The sequence below is a fragment of the Gopherus flavomarginatus genome, chromosome 7 (assembly GCF_025201925.1).
Source record: "Gopherus flavomarginatus isolate rGopFla2 chromosome 7, rGopFla2.mat.asm, whole genome shotgun sequence".
Taxonomy (NCBI): Eukaryota; Metazoa; Chordata; order Testudines; family Testudinidae; genus Gopherus; species Gopherus flavomarginatus.
The window spans coordinates 55,065,637-55,088,039 of record NC_066623.1 but is presented as its reverse complement, the minus strand read 5'-3'; the positions used below and the strand labels follow the sequence as shown (position 1 = coordinate 55,088,039).

Here is a 22,403-nt window from a genome sequence, read left to right as displayed (position 1 = left end):
CAGCCTCTGCATTTGCCATGTGGAATACATAAAACAGAAAGAAAAATGTTCTGCAGCTGATAAATATTTGAGAGGAAAACGGCATCAAAATAAAGACATTTTATTTGTAATGTAATAACAAATCCAAACCAGAACGGAAGGTAAAAGAATCTCAAAGACAAATTACCAGAGCCATTGTAGATATGTAGGAAAAATCTTCCTGATGTTGATTTGTAGCAGAATGGAAAGTGTCTCAGGACAGCAGATGGACTCATATGATCCTAACTCTGTCTCTTTCACTCTCTCTAAATATATACACAGAGTGATAGAGTGCAAATGCACTTAAGAGGGAATCAGAGCCTCTGAAAAACCCCAAGGACTGATCTCCTATGAAATATAAGCCACTGACAACCTGCAAACATGTTAATAATTTCTTCTGTACCCAAGATAAGAAGCAAGTTTCTCTGAAGACTTTAGCCAGTATTAGAAGACCGAGGAGATGCTTCTCCTTCCTATGCTCAGCCCAAATGATAGCACAGTGATAATGCACTACACAGCCATGCTGCACACATTCCTGGGTGGCTATGGAGCTAAGACACATTGAATATCATGCTCAGGCACTCAGATAGCAGGACAACGGGAGAGGTATAACAACCTAAATAAAACACACGTATGGACATGGCATAACTGCTGACAGCCAACCCATCTTCCACACAAGTGTGCCCAGTTTCTACCACGGCACCTGGGAAAGAGGTTCAGCAACATGAAGTGCTTGAACATTGGCCTTCCACAGTAAGTAATGTGCATGCAAGAGCTCAGCTTCCTGGCTGTAAGATTTTAAGCATAACAAAAATAAATTCTCTTGGCAAAGATTTCCACTCTTCTAGTGATCAGCTGCATGTTCCATTTAGTTACTTGAAGAACTGATTTGAAATATTGTGTGTGTATTAGAAAAATATCCAAGATGCTCACAACAGCACATGTTGCTAAACGGGACTCAGCAGGCAGCGAAGGTCACAGTTATCCGACTAGATTCCAATGGTCATAGGAGAAACTGAGATAAAGTTGGTCAACAAACTACCTTGCCCCTACAGTTCCACTGCTGGGGAAGGAGGGAGAAACTGGGCTGCCAGCATGTCTGTAGAGTCTGCCTCCCAATCCTGCAAACGGTAGCTTGTGCCTAAGGCTGGCGCTGACAGTTGCAAAGTGTCAGTCTGAAAAGTAGCAGAGCACTGCAGGGAGCAAAATCCTGTGACTCTCCAATTTATTTCATAATGGGAGGTCTTTTAAGACCCTGAAAGTAATGCTAGCGCTTCTGCCACCTGAGTTGCTACCTCCATGTAACTTGCTAGCACACATAATTTAACAATCATATCATTTAAAAATCTCTAAACAGCACCTTTGTCCCAATTTTCCAGATAATTATCTGGCTAAAATTAATAGACTATTTGACTGCTTCCTTACTGAAAGCTTATAGCATTACACAAGATCTTGAATGGGCTACACTTCTGTTGTCATGCTGATTGTAAACAGGAGAATTTATCTTACAGTATTGGCTGTGATTATTTGATTTATATACCAGACAACATGATTCATCCTCACAGAACGAATGTCTGAAAATAGAATATATGGTAAAAGTTTTGCCTACTGACACAAAAAAGTATGAGCTGTCCATCATACAATTGATTTTTTTTCCCCCTTTGCACAGATGTCAGGAACAGAACAAAAAAAAATTATGCCGGAACAAACCTTCACAGAATAAAGTTGTTAATAGATTCATTTCACATTATTTGCATGAGATTCACTAGGACAGATTTAACTGAGAGGAATGAAAACTTGGAGAACTACTTTACCAAGGAATTAATGATGTATTGCAGCAACATACATAAAAATAAACAGAACTAGAAAGTTAGCACAGTAGAGTAAATGGACTAATCCAAAGACTGTGTGCAAAGTAGTTGACTGGCTTTGCCCAGTTGCCTAGTCCTCTACATTGCCAGGCAGGAGAGTCCATCTTTTGTTTCATTCTGTCAGGTTGACAGAAGTATGTATATGCAATCCCTCTGGAGGAAGGAATGCTTTGCATTGCTTATCAGTCTCCATTTTGGCTTATTAAATAGCCAGGTAACTGGGTTCCACACAGGATTCTGGTCCATTCTTCAGGTGGAAAGAAGATGGCTGCAAGGATGGTGGCACCAATAAGATGGGGAAAGAGATGGAGGAGAGAGGATGAAAAAATAGGGAGTTCTTTTTAGGGCTCTGATAAGGACATGGATATAGAGGCATAAAAACAATAGCATCTGCCCCTTCCAAGTTAATATAAACTGTTCTGAGTAAAGAAAAAAATACTGTTGTAATCACGGCAGCAGCTTTCTAAAGGCCACACTTCAGTTTAGTAATTTATACACTAATATATTTGAAGGGGAAGCTTTTTTTTTCTTTTTTTTTTTTTGGCAGCCAAAGCTTTTGTGTGGCATGTAATCTGAGGTGGGTAGGAAGAAAGACAGGGAGCTGGCTGCAGTGGGAACATAAAGGAAGAAATGGACTCCTTGCCATTGGGACCTAACACTTTCAGATTCTAGCTGCATGTATCAATGCTTGAATATTTCAGTACAAAAATACTGGACTGTAAAAAGTTATTTAGAGGCTTGTAGTCATGCCCTACTCATGTAATGGTGGAAAGAACACAGCTCTAATAATTGAAAACAGCAAGCACTGAAAATAAACAACTGGCTGATTACCGTCCCTCCCCAAGAAAACAGCAGAATTAATGCAGTACAGAGAAAATGTGGAGTGGCATGGCAAGCTTGAAGCCTGGGCCTGAAAAATTCACTCATCTATGGCAAATCATTAAGTTCTACAGAATTTAGATTCATAAAAAACCCCCTCAGCTTCTAGCCCTCATGTCTGAGAAGCCTTCCAAATACATCTGGGCGTAAATCAATGCAGTGTGTCTTCAGTCAGCTGTGGAGCAGTCTTCAACGTGTTTGAAACAGTCAAGCTCAAGCCTGTCTGCCCCTGCTCATAACTGACTAAGTGGCACCAGACTGAAATGAACACAACTCCAGTCAGCTTCACACAGGCTCTTCAGAAAAACCTGTGGGTCACAACCAATCTGTCAATTACATACTGCTGCATTGGGAAAGCTGTATGTAGAAGAGAAGGCACTGAAGTTATTTACAAGTGAAGGGGATCCAAAATTTGGTAGCGGGGAAATAGAGTAGGAGTAACTCCTTTCAAGCCTCCTGGCTGCTGTGAGGGGTAAAATGGTGCAGGTTCTGGAGGAGGTAAGAGAGATATAATGCTCCTTCTCCACCAGGCGAGTACAACTTCAAGTTCAGAAGACACTTTCTTGTCAGAGGCTGACACAGAATATACAGCCCCCAAACCACCAAACAGTGATCAGGAAAAGCATCCTGATAAAAAACACAGCCCTATCACTCCCAGAAGAGAATGTGAGAAGGGGCTATGTTTCTCACCAGAGCTCTGCCCATGGGATTCCTTGGTGGGACCCCACCGTCTTCTGTCAGATCTATTTCTGGCTAGTAGGACTAGTCCTTCACTGAGCTGATGTCTGGTAAGTCTTTCACATCTGCTAGAAATAACTGAAAAAGTAAAAAACCTGGCTTGGGTTTAAAAAGGTCACCTCTGCAGATACACATTTGAATTACTTTCAAACAACTGTTGCTGAATGACAGATGTGAAACACAGTTTCTGATTAGGAAAGGATATAGGAAAGCTCCTCTGAGGCCTCTGCAGTTTTTCCCACAGCTTCCTCAGTTCTCTCCGATCCCTTTATTAAAACTCTATATTTAGTTTTTGAAGTGTGTGTGTGTGTGTGTGTGTGTGTGTGTTTTAAACTATTCGCACCTCAAACACTTCCGAAAGGAGAGTGGAATGTCACAAACTATTGTTCAGGAACAGAGCTTCAGATGCGACCTATACACATTGCCACTTACCAATGAGCTTTCAGCAGTCACTGTTTATAATATGTGTAGTATTCACATCAGAACATTAAGTTGAGAAAGAACTAGTATGTAAAATAGAATAGTTATCATGCAACTTAGTACTAGTGCTGCAGGTACATCCTCTCTCTCTTACTACGCTAGTCAATACTGACCAGGAACAAGAGACATTGCAGGTGGAAGGGCAGGATCTGTAAGGAGGCACTAAACAAGAAATGCCCAGAACACACAACCTGCAGCTTACCTCCTGAAAGTTATGTTGTGTGAACTTGTCGGCAATCCTCAGCAGCTCACGGCAAGAGTGAGTGTCAGCAAAAGCCCGGATACCCAGGCAGTTGGAAGGGTCCAATTGTCTCTTTAGGAACTCACAGCAGGCTTCCTGGATCTCAGCCAACTGGAGTAGGCAAGCAGCTGGCAGTAAGGTCTGGACATTGCCCTCTTCCACTGTGATCTGGGAAGTGTATGCAAAGTCAATGAGCAGTTCCATGGCCCTTTCATCGATGTCTCGAATCACTACCTCTGTCTGCCGACTTTCTGCCAGTTCCCCAGTGAACATGGCTCGGAAATAAGGACTGCAGGCTGAAAGTATCACCCGGTGTGCATAGATCTTTTTGGCACCCACGACTAGTACCACATCACACAACTCCCGGTGCTTCCGCAGAAGATTGATAACCTCTAAGGTTTGCCGAGGGTGCTTGTCTGAGATGTAGGGCATGCGAGCAGGTTGTGGTACCCCCTCTGGAAGTTTGTTGGGATCTCCAAGGGTGCAACGGCTCGTCACATCCATTCCGGTCTCTCCTGGTCGAGTACTGGTACACCTGCAAAGGAGCAAGCCATGAAACAGGATTATCATTGACTCATCTCTCACCAAATGTCATTGGTGGCTCTGTGTCCATCACTGTCTGGTCTGAGCTGGGCACAGAAATAGAACCACTTCCAGCTTCCTTGGCCACCTATAGAAATAAGCACTTCCGATCAAATAACCAAAAAAAAAAAAAAAAAAAAATCAGTCTAAATCAAAGCATCCCAGTGAGTTAACAAAAACCAGCTCATGTTTACATCTATTTTATAGACTTTTCTGGTACTCATCACTGTAGTATCTGAGCATGTCTTACACATTTAATTGAACCTCTTAATAGCTCTGTGAGGTAGGGAAATAATACCCCCATTTTACAGGCAGTGAATTAAGGAATAAAAGAGTGACTTGCCCAAGGTCACACAAGAAGTCTGACACAGACCTGGAACTAAATCCCAGATCTCCAGAGTCCCAGTCAAATTCCTTAACTACAAGATCAACTTTCTTCTCTTCTTCAAGCTTCCTCTACATAGATTTTTATATCACCCACCTCTGTGGTATCTGAGCACATGGCAGCCCTGCAGACTTTCATAAAGTAAGACAGTTGGCTAGTATCATGGTTATGTCCCAGCTTCCTGGTGCAGCCACTAATTTATTTCTCTCTCTGATTTTTGTACCTGGACTCTTCAGACACAATACACACTCTGGTGTTTCTGTGGGTTCCAAGAGGCTGTTAACTTCTCCTAGGAATGGCATACTAAGGACTGCAATCAGTGTGATTGGATCCTAAATAGTAAAAACATTTTCAACAATACTTAAAAAAATCAACTCTCTTTCCCCGAAAGGAAGAAAATAAAGTCAAGATGGAAACCTTAGAAACTAGAAACTATTCAGCAAGATATATAAACAATAATATGTTTTACAGAGATTGGGGGGGCAGAGGACTGCCCTGGTATTTCACCAATGTCACTGTCATTAGCTAAGGTGTAAAAAGTTTTCAGCCACTTCTGAAATAACTTTAGCTCTTTGCTGTCCTCCACTAGGTTTTTAGGCCACAACTACCTTTCCCATACACCCTCTTGCCCCTGGATGGGCATCAGCCACACGGTGTCTTAGGAGTAGAGCCACTGCTTTATACTATCATCACCAGCCACACAAGCCCTCCAAAACAAAGGGGTAGAAACTGCACTGTATCCCACCCACACTGGCTATAAATAGGGAGAACACAGTTGCAAAAAAGGCTAACATAATTCTGTGGTGTATTAATGTGTGTTGTATGTCAGACGTGGGCAGTAATTTTCCTGCTCTACTCAGCAGTGGTGAGGGGTCAGCTGGAGTACTATCTCCAGTCCTGGGAACCACACTGTAAGAAAGCTGTGGACAAATCACAGAAAGTCCAGAGAGAAACAAAATGATAAAAGGTTTAGAAAACTAACCTGCGAGGAATGTGTTTAGTCTTGAGAAAAGACTGAGGAGGGACCTAATAACAGTCTTCAAATACGGTAAGGGCTGTTATAGAGAGGATGGTGATCAATTGTTCTCCATGTCCACTGAAGGTTAATCTACAGCAGGGAGATTTAGGGTAGATATTAGGAAAAACTTTCTAACTGTAAGGATAGCTAAGCACTGGACTAGGCTTACAAGGAAGGTTGTGAAATCCCCATCATTGGAGGTTTTTAAGAACAGACTGGATAAACATCTCTCAGGGATGGTCTAGTTATATTTGATCCTGCCTCAGTACAGGCACTGTACTTGTTAACCTCTCAAGTTCCCTTCCAGCCATACAATTCTATAATTCTATGCTGCTCACAACCACTAGTAGCAAAACATTCTCACTCAATCTGCACTAAGAGTTACAAGGAAATTTAGCCTCACTTTGCAACTGCAAGGTACATTTTGCTGCATGCTTGAAGAATTAAAAATAGATCATATCTTTTTCTCTCATTATGATGTCAAACGCACTTTCTAACCACAAAGAAGTTGTTCTATTCATGACATTTCAAATTGCATCTTAAACTGTTTTCCCTCTTTCTCCACACTTCCTTCCCAATCGTCATATTCAGATGTTTCAGACCATTACCTTTCCCTCATATCTTGGTTACAAAGGTTCAGTTGGGTCTCTCCTCTAGGTTTTGCTGGTTACTCCTATTCAGTCTCTGTACACTTCAAATAGCTTGGTTGGTTCCTCCTCAACTTTATCCTTTTTATATGCTCATTGTTATCCCTTCATAACACCTCTGACAAATCCTTTTGGTTTTAAACTCTCTCTACCTTCCTGCACTTTTCTAGCTCATTTCACCAGGTGGGGCTTTCTTAACATTTTCAAAGACATGCCCTGTTTTCAGAAAGGTAATTTCACATACAATGTTGGGAAACTCTCCAGTGTGGATTATGTAAATTAATCTCAGAAATATCCCCATGCAAACCCTAGAAAACTTGGTTATACATTCATGTACTTGCCTTACCAGTTTCGTTTAATAGTTTTTAGTAAATCAGGCCAGAGGATAGGTACTTTATCCTTCTATCAGGAGATGGAGAGGGACTCAAAATAATTTGTGACAAAATCCTCCTGTAGGAGATCTAGTGCTAGCTAGGCAAAGTTAGATTGCATTATGCACCACGATTTTTAAGAGGCATCAAGCCTTCTCTGAAAAAGAGAGAGTATGAGTAAAATGTGTACCATCAAGACCACTTTGGATAGTGTTGCTTGACCAAGCTTGCAGCCATAGCATTTTTGAGCAAGGTAGATGCTGCGATCAATTGCAAAGTGACCCTGATGAACTTATAGATCCCATCACAGAAAAGTGTGGGATATTTCTATTAGGGGAGCCATTTTCTGAAAAATGAGATGCTCCTTGTTATGCCTGAAGATGAACTTTTGAAGACACATGTGGGCTTCCCAACTACATATGCCCCCTGAAATGTGGTCCTGGAGCAGCTTTCCTAAACTCTTTTGAGAGCTGTATATGCTTCCATTCTACAGAGTCATGGCAAAGGCTACTCCCCTACAAGTAGGATGGTTTACTTAGCCAGTTCCATTATCTGGAAGTCTTAAGCCATTTCTACACTACCGTTTATGTCGGCAAAACTTATGTCACTCAGGGATGTGAAAAAACACACCCCTGAGCAACATAAGTTTTGCTAGCTAAGTGGCAGTATGCACAGTGCTATGTCGGTGGGAGAGCTTCTCCTGCCGACATAGCTACTGTTGCTCATTGGAGGTGGATTAATTATGTTGACAGGAGAGCTCTCTCCCGTCGGCATAGAGTGGCTAAATCCAAGATCTTAAAGCGGCTCAGCTGCATTGGTACAGCTATGCTGCTGTAAGGTCTCTAGTGTAGACATAGTATTTGTTGATTTTGAGAGTTGGGAAGAGAACCAGGGGAAAACTATGAGTGTCCTCTAGATCAGTGGTTTTCAAACTTTTTTTTTGGTGATCCGGTTGAAAATTGTTTATGCCCGCAACCCAACAGAGCTGGGGATGAGGGGTTTGGGGTGTGGGAGGGGGCTCAGAGCTGGGGCAGACAGTTAGGGTGTGGGGGTGAGGGCTGCGGGGTGGGGCCGGGAATGAGGGATTTAGGGTGTGGGAGGGGCTTTGGGCTGGGGTGCAGGAGGGGGTCAGGGATCTGGGCTGGAGGTGTGGGCTCGGGGGTGCAGGAAGGGCTCTGGGCTTGGAGGGGCTTAGGGCTGGGGCAGGGGATTGGGGCACATGGTTGGGGAACGGACGTACCTCCGGCGGCTCTGGGTCAGCAGTGCAGCTGGAGTGCAGAGGCAGGCTTCTCGCCTCTCCTGGCACTGCGGAACGCACTGCGCCCTGGAAGTGGCCAGTAGGTCTGGCTCCTAGGTGGAGCCGCGGCAGTGGCTTCTGGCGGCTCTCGCCCGCAGGCACCCTCCGAAGCTCCCACTGGCTGGGAACTGGCCAATGGGAGTGTGGAGCCAGTGCTCGGGGTGGTGACAACATGCAGAGCCCCGTGGCCCCCTGCCCACGAGCCGGACCTGCTGCTGGCCACTTCCAGGTAGGAAGTGCTAGTTTTACTACTAGTTTTTACTGGCCGGCTGCCAAGGTCCCTGGATCCCTGCCAAGTACTGGGTCACGACCTGAACTTCGAAAACCACTGTTCTAGACTGAGTAAAGCTCCCTATGAAATCTTAGGCTTGTGGGCGTTTTATCCAGCTAAGGCTATATTTTAAGTTAGTTGAATTTGTGTGGTAAAAAACCTTAGCCCTTTGCCTCTAGTTGGGGAGAATGAAATCTCCTCCCTTCCACTAGACTGAAGTTGGTTTTAAACTGAATAGCTGAAAATTGGCTTGTTAATGAGAAGAATTCTATTCTATTCAGGTTCTTACACCATGCCCATCATCTTGGTATTCTAGTACCTACAAGGTATCTGGTATATTTCCTAAAGGAAAGAGTGTTACTTAATGATTAAAGCAAACGGAACAGATGTAAAAAGAACGAGTACTTGTGGCACCTTAGAGACTAACAAATTTACTTGGGCATAAGCCTTCGTCGTCTAAAACCCACTTCATCGGATGCATGCAGTGGAAAATACAGTAGGAAGATATATATATACACACAGAGAACATGAAAAAATGGGTGTTGCCACACCAACTATAACAAGGCTAATCAATTAATGGGCTATTACCAGCAGGAGAAAAAAAACTTTTGTAGTGATAATCAGGATGACCCATTTTCAACAGCTGACAAGAAGGTGTGAGTAACAGCAGAGGAAAAATTAGCATGGGGAAATAGTTTTTACTTTGTGTAATGATTCATCCACTCCCAGTCTTTATTAAAGCCTAATTTAATGGTGTCCAGTTTGAAAATTAATTCCATGGTATGGCAACACCCGTGTTTTCATGTTCTCTGTGTATATATATCTTCCTACTGTATTTTCCATTGCATATATCTGATGAAGAGGGTTTTAGCCCATGAAAGCTTATGACCAATAAATTTGTTAGTATCTAAGGTGCCACAAGTACTCCTCGTTCTTTTTGCTGATACAGACTAACACAACTACCACTCTGAAAGCTGAACAGATGTAAGGAAATTTAAAGTCAACACTCCAATTCGTCCATAACTTATCTCTGAATCAGGGGTCGGCAATCTTTCAGAAGTGAAGTGCCGAGTCTTCATTTATTCACTCTAATTTAAGGATTCGCGTGCCGGTAATACATTTTAACGTTTTTAGAAGGTCTCTCTCTATAAGTCTATAAACTATTGTTGTATGTAAAGTAAATAAGTTTTTAAAAATGTTTAAGAAGCTTCATTTAAAGTTAAATTAAAATGCAGATCTTATCAGTTTAGTGCAGTGGTTCTTAACCTGGGGTGCATGCACCACCTGGGGCAGGGACAGTAGAAGGATATTTTGCACCCTAGGTGAAACTTCCACCTTGCGCCACCCCCCCCCCCGCACATCGGTTCATTGACGGGCAAATCCCAATGAGCCTTTACAGACCCCCAGGGCCAGCCTGCCCAGGGGCCAGCTGTGCCTAGGGGCTGCTCTCCAGACCACGAGCCTGCCCCACCCCGGTGGCCCCCGCCCCGAGTCCACTCACTGGCTTTGACGGGCTTGGGCCGCTGCAGCAGCTTGGCAGGGAGGTGCCACCTTCTGGAGGCACCGGCGAGCCAGAGCATCCCTCTTGCGGCAGCAGCGAGCCCCAGCCATGGAGGAGTCGGCACGGTGCAGAGGGGCCGCAGCCCTGCAAAGGTGGCGGCACCACTAGCGGGGAGCAGTCACGCCCCACCCACCCCTCCTGCCCAGGCTGCAGCCCGGCACCCCCCCGGGGGCTCCTGCAGGCTGCAATAGATGTATGCAGGCACCAGTCCCCATGTGCCCCCCAGCTCCTCCCTCGCCTAGGGTTACCATATTTCAACAATAAAAAAAGAGGGGGAAGCCCTGCCCTAGCCCAGCCCCCATCCACTCCCTCCCACTTCCCACCCTGACTGCCCCCGTCAGAACCCTCAACCCCTCCTGCTCCTTGTCCCCTGCATGCCCTCTCCTGGGACCCCTGCCCCTAACTGCCGCCCAGAACCCCATCCCCTATCTAAGCCTCTCTGCGCCTTGTCCCCTGACTGCCCTCTCCTGAGACCCTCCCCTGACTGTCCCCCTAGAACCTTACCCCCTATCTGCCCCGACTGCCCCAACCCTCATCCACACCCCCGCCCCCAGATAGTCTCCAGGAGACTCCCATGCCCCATCCAACCACTCTCTGCCCCCTGACAGGACCCCCAAAACTCTCGACCCATCCAACCCTCCCCCTGCTCCCTGGGACTCCCTTACCATGCCCATGCTGGCCAGACGCTGGCTCCATGTGGAGGCAAAACTCCTCAGAGTGCTGAGGCAACGGGACGGGGTGAGCTGCGGAAGGGGCAGCGGCGGAGGCTCACACTTCTGGGAGCCGCAGAACCTGAGTGCGGTGAGGGAGGAGCCGAGGGACGCGCCTGCCTGGGCTGCGGCCCCGTGGCCCCCTCGGGGGGCTCCTGAAGAGAATACATGCGGGTGGCAGTCCCTGTGTGCACCCAGCTCTCCCCTCACCGCGCTCGGGCTCTGTGGCTCCCGGGAGTGTGAGCCGCCGCTGCCACTCCTCCCGCAGCAGGCTCAGGGCCCCGCGCCCCTGTGGCTCACACTCCTGGGAGCGGCAGAACCCGAGCGCGGTGAGAGGGAAGCAGGGGGGCACGCCTGCTGCTGGTCGGGGGTTCCGGCCACTGGCCCCACTCAGCCTCCTGCTGGCCTGGAGTTCCGTTCACTCAGCCGGTAGCGGGCTGAGTGGGGCTGGTGGCCAGAACCCTGGCTGGCAGCCGCATGCCAGGCAAAATATGCTCACGTGCCACCTTTGGCACGCGTGCTGTAGGTTGCCGACCCCTGCTCTGGATAGTGCTGGAGATCAGTGGACTTGGGAATTTTCACATTGGATCAGACCAGATGCTTGATGTTATGTACTGTGGGTTGCTGCTATACAGGGGGTACGTCCAGACTACCCGCTGTATCAGTGGGTAGCAATTGAGCCCCGTCGACTCTGGAATTCCACCGGAGCGAGCGGCGGTAGCGGAGTCGACGGGGTAGTCGTGGCTGTTGATCCCGCGCCTTGAGGACGGGAGGTAAGTCGAAATAATATACGTCGACTTCAGCTACGGTATTCCCGTAGCTGATGTTGCGTATCTTACATCAACACCCCCGTCTCCCAGTGTAGACCAGGCCAGAGGCACAGAAGAGTGAATTAAAAGGACCCAGCTGATGGCATATGTCTGAACCAGGCTAATAATTTAACTGCATAATGTGTGCATTATGCATAAATATATGCAGAGAATGAAATGATGACTCAGTGGCTTAGAAGTGTGAAAGACAGAAGGCAGCACTTGATTCTCACATGCTAGGCTGGCTTCCTTCCCCCACACAAAGGGCTGAGAGATGCTCCTGGGAGACTGAAGAGGAAATAAAAAACTGAGTCGTCCTTGTGGCACCTTAGAGACTAACAAATTTATCTGGGCATAAGCTTTCATGGGCTAGAACTCAAGCAACCCCCATCCTATCATGTATTTATACCTGCTCCTGCATTTTTCACTTCATACATCTGATGAAGTGGGTTCTAGCCCATGAAAGCTTATGCCCAGATAAATTTGTTAGTCTCTAAGGTGCCACAAGGACGACTCAGTTTTTTATTTCCTCTTCAGTCTCGCAGGAGCATCTCTCAGCCCTTTGTGTGGGGGAAGGAAGCCAGCCTAGCATGTGAGAATCAAGTGCTGCCTTCTGTCTTTCACACTTCTAAGCCACTGAGTCATCATTTCATTCCCTGCACATATTTATGCATAATGCACACATTATGCAGTTAAATTATTAGCCTGGTTTAGACATATGCCATCAGCTGGGTCCTTTTAATTCACTCTTCTGTGCCTGTGGCCTGGTCTACACTGGGGGGCGGAGGTATCTTTTTTTTTTTTTTTCGCTGATACAGACTAACACGGCTACCACTGAAACCTGAAGAGGAACTGTGTATGAAAGGATCAAAGATTCACACTCAACTATACAGATATTCACGGATTAGCTTCCATCAGTGTGCAGGGCTGGGGAAATCAGCAAATATAATGGGATTAAGGAAGAGCTGACAAGATCATTTTGTAGCATACAATGCTGAAAAGTAAAATAGGAATACAGCCAGCCTGCAAGTCAGTTAAATAAATGGGCTGTTTTATCTCCTCACTGTATTTGGCTATGCTGGCTCCCAGAGCTTTATTCATTGTCACAAGCATTTATTAGGCTGATGTCTACACTTGGGGAGTTTTTGCACTGCCAGTTTCACCTGTGATTAGGGAACTGGTGAAAGAAAAGCCTGCTGTTTTGTGTACTCACTTGCTTCCACAGGCATCAGATAGTGTTTACATTTGCAGCATTTCCATCACCAATGAGCAGTGCACTTAGGGCAGCTATCCCACAGTGCAGCTCTCTCCATTTTGACCATAGCTCTGGAGGTGGCAGGGGGAGCTCAGGGTCCAAACGGGAGCTCCTTTGCTCTGTGGAGCAGCCATGGTCACTTGGCCAGATGAGCATTTGCAAATAAAACAGGAAAGGGAGTTTCAAAGTTCCCGGGTGCTTTACGGGGGGAGGGGCGGACGTCTGTTTACCTGGCGTCAGAGCAGCGGAGCCTCTGGCCAGAGTGGTCACTCTAGGCTATCCTTCGGAGGCAAAATGCTGTTTACACAGGAAGAACTTGTCTTCACTTGCACATCACCACAAAAGGATCAGCAGTAACAACTACACACTTCTCGTGGAGGTGGTTTTCTGTTTGCGGTGAAACTTCTGAGTTTCACCGCAAAAAGTCATTGGCAAGTGTAGACGCTCCCATGGATTTTGAGCAAAAAAGGGACTTTTTGCACTTTAAATGGCAAGTGTACACATGCCCTTAGGCACAGAATATTAGGGTTAGAAGAGACTTCAGGAGGTCATCTAGTTCAACCCCCTGCTCAAAGCAGGATCAACCCCAACTAAATCATCCCAGCCAGAGCTTTGTCGAGTCAGGCCTTAAAAACCTCTAAGGATAGAGATGCCACCACCTCCCTAGGTAACCCATTCCAGTGCTTCACCACCCTCCCAGTGAAATAGTGTTTCCTAATATCCAACCTAGATCTCCGCCACTGCAACTTGAGACCATTGCATCTTGTTCTGTCATCTGTTACCACTGAGAACAGCCGAGCTGCATCCCCTTGGGATCCCCCCTTCAGGTAGATGAAGGATACTATCAAATCCCCCCACACTCTTCTGCAGACTAAATAACCCCAGTTCCTTCAGCCTCTCCTCCTAAGTCATGTGCCCCAGCCCTCTAATCATTTTTGTTGTCCTTCACAAGTCTCTCTCCAATTTGTCCACATCTCTTCTGTAGTGGGGGGACTAAAGCTGGACACAATACTCCAGATGTGGCCTCATCAGTGCTGAATAGAGGGGAATAACCACTTCCCTCAATCTGCTGGCAATGCTCCTACTAATACAGCCCAATATACTGTTGGCCTTCTTGGCAACAAGGGCACACTGCTGACTCATATCCAGCTTCTCGTCCACTGTAATGCCCAGGTCCTTTTCTGCAGAACTGCTGCTTAGCCGGTCTCCAGCCTGTAGCGGTGAATGGGATTCTTCCATCCTAAGTGCAGAACTCTGCACTTGTCCCTGTTGAACCTCATCAGATCTCTTTTGGCCCAATCTTCCAATTTGTCTAGGTCACTCTGAACCCTATCCCTACCCTCCAGCATATCTACCTCTCCCCCCAGCTTAGTGTCATCTGCGAACTTGCCGAGGGTGCAATCCATCCCATTATCCAGATGATTAATAAAGTAGTTGAACAAAATCAGCTCCAGGACCGACCCCTGGGGCACTCTGCTTGATATTGGCTGCCAACTAGACATTGAGCCATTGATTACTATCTGTTGAGCCCGATAAGCTAGCCAGCTTTCTATCCACCTTACAGCCCATTCATCCAATCCCTACTTCATTAACTTGCTGGCAAGAATACTGTGGGAGATCATATCAAAAGCTTTGCTAAAGTCAAGATATATCACATCCACCACTTTCCCCATATCCACAGAGCCAGTTATCTCATCATAGAAGGCAATCAGGATGGTCAGGCATGACCTGCCCTTGTTGAATCCATGTTGACTGTTCCTGATCACCTTCTTCTCCTCCGAGTGCTTCAAAATGGATTCCTTGAGGACCTACTCCATGATTTTGCCAGGGACTGAAGTGAGGCTGACCAGTCTGTAGTTCCCCAGGTTCTCTTTCTTCCCTTTTTTTAAAAATGAGCACTCTATTTGCCTTTTTCCAATCATCCAGGACCAATCCCAATCGCCATGAGTTTTCAAAGATAATGGCTCATGGCTCTACAATCACATCAGCCAACTTCCTCAGCACCCTTGGATGCATTAGATCTGGGCCCATGGACTTGTGCACATCCAGCTTTTCTAAATAGTCCTTAACCTGTTCTTTCAGCACTGAGGGCTGCTCACCTCCTCCCCATACTGTGCTGCCCAGTGCAGCTGTCTAGGAGCTGACCTTGTCTGTGAAGATCGAGGCAAACAAAGCATTGAGTACTTCAGCTTTTCCCACATCATCCATCTCTATGTTGCCTCCCCATCAGTAAGGGTCCCACACTTTCCCAGACAGTCTTCTTGTTGCTAACATACCCGTAGAAACCCTTCTTGTTATCCTTCACATCCCTTGCTAGCTGCAACTCCAATTGTGCCTTGGCATTCCTGATTTCACCCCTGCATGCTCGAGCAATATTTTTATACTCCTCCCTAGTCATCTGTCCAAATTTCCACTTCTTTTAAGCTTCCTTTTTGAGTTTAAGAACATCAAAGATTTCACTGTTAAACCAAGCTGGTTGCCTGCCATATTTGCTATTCTTTCTGCATATCGAGATGGTTTGTTCCTGTGCCCTCAATAAGGCTTCTTTAAAATACAGTCAGCTTTCCTGGACTCCTTTCCCCCTCATATTAGCCTCCCAGGGGATCCTGCCCATCAGTTTCCTAATGGAGTCTAAGTCTGCTTTTCTGAAGTCCAGGGTCCATATTTTGCTAATCTCTTTTCTTCCTTTTGTCAGGATCCTTAACTCAACCATCTCATGGTCACTGCTGCCTACGTTGCTATCCACTTCTAGTTCCTCTACTGCACCCATCCCTGAAGTATAAAAAGAACTCCTACAAGGTTCCAAACATCTAAGGCTATGTTTCTGAGTGAAATGCACACTGACACTTCAGTAATAATTTACTTTTAAGCACCTTTCAACTCTCAGCCCCTCATCCCCAACCCCACACACTCCCTAGGGTGGAAAGCAGGCAGCTGGTTTAACAGCACTCTGCAACATTCATTAGGAAAAGAAGTGAAGATTACAGTATCCAACTGAAGCTGCAAGGGGACTGCATTTTTGTTTGAAGAATATAAATATCAGTGTTGGAATTTGGTGTGTACACCAGGCTACAATTCCTAAATCTGTCATGGGATTTTCAGAACACAAGGAACTTGATTTTATGTCTCAGCCAGAATAAGTTACCTCCAACAGCACAGTGCCCACTCACAACATGCTGGGACATTAGTTCAGTATTGACCATGAATGCCAGCTATTAAATCCTCAACACTATGCACTGGATCAACCAGATGTTTAGTGGAGGCTTCTAGGAGCAGAGTACTAATTCCAGTCATCAACAGTGGGAACAAAACTATGTCCCTGCCCTTCACAGATTTTTGGATTTAAAGGGACACTGATAGTTTACAGGTTTGTGTTGTGAACATGCACTTTTCAAAACCTGATACTAATACCGTATATTATTAAAAATTAAATAACTGTAATAAGCCAGTTTATCTGTCGCTATTTACACTGCTTACTATGACAATTCTCTTAGTTTAGTGAATTAAAATCAATTAAGTCAGTTTCACTAACTATGAGATTATCTATATGCAGAAAGAAAGAAGTCAATGAGGCTCTGCATCCTGAGTCTTTTAATAAGGTTTCTATGCCTTCTGCAGCTAATTTCACTCAGATGAGATCCCAATCCATGCAGCTGGCTGACTTCCCCAGTGAGAGGCAACAGCCTTCCCCAAACTACAATTTAATCTTTAATTAACTTCCTCTCGTTCCTCCATTGTAATCACTTCAGTGAAAACCCATACCTGCTATTTTCTCTTTGCTCAAAGAAGACAGTTTTAACCAGTTCTCTCTAAAGGTTGGATACCTGAAGCGAAAAAACAGACTGACAGAGCCAGAAGAGTACCCAGAAGTCACCTACTACAGGACAGGCCCAACAAGGAAATAACAGAACGCCACTAGCCGTCACACCTTCAGCCCCCAACTAAAACCTCTCCAGCACATCATCAAAGATCTACAACCAATCCTGAAAGATGATCCGTCACTCTCACAGATCTTGGGAGACAGACCAGTCCTCACGTACAGACAGCCCCGAAACCTGAAGCAAATACTCACCAGCAACCACACACCACACAACAAAAACACTAACCTAGGAACGAATCCCTGCAACAAAGCCCAATGCCAACTCTGTCCACATATCTATTCAAGTAACACCATTATAGGACCTAATCACATCAGCCACGCCATCATGGGCTCGTTCATCTGCACATCTACCAGTGTGATGTATGCCACCATGGGATGCCCCTCTGCCATGTACACTGGCCAAACCAGACAGTCTCTACACAAAAGAATAAATGGACACAAATCTGAAATCAGGAATCATAACATTCAAAAACCAGTAGGAGAGCATTTCAACTTCTCTGGTCACTCAGTAACAGACTTAAAGGTGGCAATTTTGCAAAAGAAAAGCTTCAAAAACAGACTCCAACGAGAAACTGCTGAACTTGAATTAATATGCAAACTAGATACCATGAATTCGGGCTTGAATAGAGACTTGGAGTGGCTGGGCATTACACAAATTGAATCTATTTCCCTATGTTAAGTAAACACATCTTTTTGTCAACTGCCTGAAATGGGCCATCTTGATTATCACTACAAAAGGTTTTTTCTCCTCCTGATAACAGCTCATCTTAATTAATTAGTCTGGGATGACGAGCAGTGGCTGCAGAACTTTCAGATGAGAAAAGCCACTTTCATGGGACTGTGGGCTGAGCTCGCCCCCCGCCCCTGCAGCGCAAGGACACAAGACTGAGAGCTGCCCTGACTGTGGAGAAACGAGTGGCTATTGCAATCTGGAACCTGGCAACTCCAGACAGCTACCGATTAGTTGCTAACCAGTTTGGAGCGGGAAAGTTGACGGTTGGAATTGTGTTGATGCAAGTTTGCAGGGCCATTAATCGCATCCTGCTCAGAAGATCTATGACTCTGGGTAACGTGCATGACATTGTGGCTGGCTTTGAACAAATGGGTTTCCCTAACTGCGGAGGGGCGATAGATGGGATGCATATTCCTATTCTGGTCCCAGCCCACCTAGCCTCCGAGTACGTTAACCGAAAGGGGTATTCTCCATGGTTCTCCAGGCGCTTGTGGATCACCATGGTTGTTTCATTGACATTAACGCAGGCTTCCCGGAAAGGTGCATGACACACGCATCTTTCGGAACACTGGCCTGTTCAGGAAGCTGCAAGCCAGGACTTTTTTCTCAGACCAGAAGATCACCTTAGGGGAAATCGAAATGCCCACTGTGATCCTTGCAGTCCCCGCTTACCCTTTAATGCCATGACTCATGAAACCCTACAAAGGGACCCTGGACAGCAGCCAGAAACGGTTCAACTACAGACTGAGCCAGTGCCGAATGACTGTGGAGTGTGCTTTTGGCTGTTTGAAGGGCTGCTGGCGCTCTCTTTATGGGAAGCTGGTCTTGGCCGAAGACAGCATCTCTGCGGTTATATCTGCGTGCTGTACCCTCCATATTATTTGTGAAGGGAAGGGTGAAAGCTTCACTCAGGCATGGGCCTTGGAGGTTCAACACCTGGAGGCTGAATTTGAACACTCAGAGAGCAGGGCTACTAGAGGGGCCCAGCATGGGGCTGCAAGGATTAGGGATGCCCTGAGGGAGCAATCTGAGGCTGAAAGCCACTAGTAATGTCTGGTGCTCTGCACGGGAATTAAGTCCAGTGGCTGTGTTTGATACAATGACTTGCAGTCCTTGTTGCTTTCCTGGGCTAAGGTATATTTTGCTTTATGCACTAATAAAGTATGTTTTCAAAGTAAAAAACTCCATTTATTGAAAAGAAAATTCATTTATTGAGAAAAACCAAAGTAACACAGAAATAACAAGAGGGCAAGGGAGTGGAGTGGGGACCATTTCACTCATAGGCTTGAGTATGTCCTGATTTCATACACTCGAATCCTGTCTGGAGTACTGTGCACTGAGTGATGCACTTCATGATGGCTATAAGGCATGTTGAGGGGGTTGAATGCAATGAATAAGGGTCGTAGTTTTTGTGGGTGGGTGGTGAAGCTACAGGTGTAGGAGACAGCTGGGGGCAGTAAGAACCCGGATGTTGGGGAAAGTGGGTTGGATGGGACATGGGGGCACATGGGGAAGAGTTTTGGGACAAGGCCTGTGGGGGTGGGGTGGGGGGCTAGCGCGGTAGTGCTCTGCCTGCATGGCGACGAATGCTTGGATAGAGTCTGACTGTGGCTCCATTATACTAATCAGCCATTCTGTTCTTTGTCGCCGGTGTGTCGCATTTTCCTGGCAGATCCTCCTTTTGCTCTCCCTCCACTTCTGTGCCTTTCGATTCTCGTTTACAGACTGCTGCATGACTTCATGCAGCATGTCTTCTTTGCTTTTGCGCAGCCTCTTCCTGAGTCTTCTCAGTCTGTCGGCCGGTGATAAGAATGACGGCTGAGAGATCTCAAGGTTGCACCTAGACAGGCAAAATGCAACACTTATCAGAGGCAGCATTGTACACACCAGACAGAGCAATGATTCCCCTGCACTTAAGAAGGGCAATCACAAAAAACATACTTTGTCTGTCCTAAAGCGAGCGCACATAACCCATGGGAGCCCCAGAAATGGTGAGTAAGCACAGGGTCCAGTGGGGACTGATTGTTTCATGGCTGTACTGTCCTCTGGGTTTCTAAGTCTTGGGGAGAACCAACAGCTGGGGCACCTACACCGAACACTGTCCCAACATTCTCCACAGGAGTTTGTTCTGGAAGATATCTCGCTGCTGAGGGTGACCAGGGAAGCAAGGGAGGGTCTTCTCCTACAATGCAGCTTCCACCCTGGCCCATACACAGCTTACCTGTGTGCAGCAATGGTCCCCTCGCCCCTCACGGCACAGTGGCATGGACACATTAGGCTGACTGGGACAAGAACTATGCTGGCTCTCCCAATAAACCTGCGCAAGCGCATTGCCCACATTCTGGCTGAGACTTTTGAAGAGGTCATCGATGCCGATTATCGCAATGTGATAGACCACATCAATGTGCTATTCCGCATCTAGGCATGCATGCAGCCCCTACGCTCGTCGCTCAAAGAGCCTGTATCTAAAAACTTCCTTCCCAAAAAGAAAGACACTTACCAGGAACCTCCTCTGTTGTCTGTCCTTCCCCAAGCACCGGATGCTGCGACTGGCTGTCTTCCTCCTGGTTCGAGAAGAGCTCCTGGCTGCATGCATCTAGAGCAGGGGTCGGCAACCTTTCAGAAGTCGTGTGCCGAGTCTTCCTTTATTCACTTTAATTTAAGGTTTCGTGTGCCGGTAACACATTTTAATGTTTTTCAGAAGGTCTCTCTCTATAAGTCTATGTATTATATAACTAAACTATTGTTGTATTGTAAAATAAACAAGGTTCTCAAAATGTTTAAGAAGCTTCATTTAAAATTAAATTAAAATGTTGATCTTATGCCGCCGGCCTGCTCAGCCGCTGCTGGTCTGAGGTTCTGTTCACCTAGGCTGGCAATGGACTGAGTGGGGCCTGCAGCCGGGACCACGGCTGGCAAGAGTCCGGCAGCCAGAACCCCAAACTGGCAGTGGGCTGTGTGGGGCTGGCAGCCGGGACCCCAGACCGGCACTGGGCTGAATGGCTGATCCCGGCTGCCGGACCCGCTCAGCCCGCTGCCAGTCTGTGGTCCCAGCCCTGCTCACATACAATAGGCATCTACCTTCTTCCTGGTTCTGGCCTATTCTCTTCCTCTCTCTGCACTGAGATGAGGGTGGGAGTGCACTGAGCACAGGGCTGGAGGAGAAGGGTCTGGCCAGGAGCTAGAATGAGGGAGGGGGCTCAGGGTTGGGGCAGGAGGTTTGGGTGTGAGGCACTTACCTGGGCAGCTCTCATTTGGTGCGAGGGGAGCAGGTGGGAATCTGGGGGGTGGTGGTGCAGGAGCTCCCATCTGGTGCTCAGGGGGGGAAATGTGGGGGGTGCAAGAGTCAGGATGTGGGGGGTGCGTGGGGTGTGTGGGGGCTGGGTACGTGGGGGGGTGCAAGAGTCAGGGCTGGGGTCGTGGGGGGGTGGTGAAGGAGTCAAGCAGAGGCTGTGTGTGTATGAGGGGGGTACAGGGCTCAGGGCAGTGGCCTGGGGTGTGTGCGGGGCACAGGGCTCAGGGCACGGGCCTGGGGGGTGTGCAGGCTGTGGGGCTCAGGGCTGAGTGTGTGTGAGAGGGAGTCATGGCAGAGGACTAGAGGGGATATGTCCCTATTACATCCCCCCTTCCCCACAGCTCTGCCCCCGCTTCTTCTCTGCCTCCGCCTGTAGCAGCGGGCACGCTGACTCTGCTCTTTCCGGACACCCTCCCTTGCAAGGGCCATCAGCTGGCAAGGAGAGAGGGACAGAGAGGAGGAGGAGGAGGAGGGGCAGGAACCCAGCACACTAGGGAAGAGACAGGGGAGCCGGCAGGACCAAACTTCTGCCCCTTGTCCCTGCTGCGGGGGACGGAGCAGAGGGCAGAGAAGAGTGGGCCGGGCTGGGCAGGATATTTAATGGCATGCTTCTGGCAGGCAGCAGCGTGCCATTAAAAATCGGCACGCATGCCATAGGTTGCCAACCCTTGATCAAGGGATTCTGGATTGTCTCCCACTGCCTCAGCACCATCACTTGTGCTTTCCTCCTCCCCCACATCCTTGCTATGCTGGGCGCAGAAGTGTCCATGGTGGTCGTTGCGGTGGAGGTGGGATCACCGCCAAGTATCGCATCCAGCTCTCTGTAGAATTTGCAGGTCACGGGGGCAGCACTGGAGCAGCCGTTTGCCTAGTGGGCTTTGCAGTAGGCATTCTGCAGCTCCTTTACTTTAAACCAACACTGCATCACATCCCGGTCATGACTCCTGTCCATCATGGCCCTTGATATGTGCCGGAAGGTACTGTAATTCCTATGGTTGGAGTGCAGATGGGACTGCACAGCTTCCTCCCCCCAAACATTGATGAGGTCCAGGACCTCGTCATTGCTCCATACTGGGGCTTGCCTGGCGCGTGGAGGCACGGCCACCTGGAAAGATGCACTGAGAGCACTCCACACCTGGCTGAGCAAACAGGAGGGGAATTTTCAAAGGGCGGGTTTGATGCTTGGTCACCTGAGGACAAGGCAGCAGAGTTCAAAAGTGACAACCAGACTGGCTAGAACAGGCATTGTGGGACACTTCTGGAGGCCAATCAGAGCGCAATAAGTGTCCATACTGGTGCTGCGGCGCTCCAGCGAGAGCACAACAAACGTTATCCCTTTTGGGGGTGTGGAGTACCAGGAGC

General features: G+C 47.2%; 1 protein-coding gene across 3 annotated transcripts in view; it reads right to left on the bottom strand.

The window, feature by feature from the left end:
• KLHL20 (kelch like family member 20) overlaps window positions 1-22,403 on the bottom strand; it is a 47,315-nt gene that overhangs the window by 19,182 nt on the left and 5,730 nt on the right. For 2 of the 3 annotated variants that reach the window (XM_050963215.1, XM_050963214.1), the window contains exon 3: window positions 4,189-4,762. In XM_050963215.1, the coding sequence (XP_050819172.1) occupies window positions 4,189-4,762 (574 nt within the window). Of the gene's footprint in view, window positions 1-4,188; window positions 4,763-6,176; window positions 6,303-22,403 lie in introns of all 3 variants that reach the window. The other variant, XM_050963216.1, reaches the window with a different exon arrangement.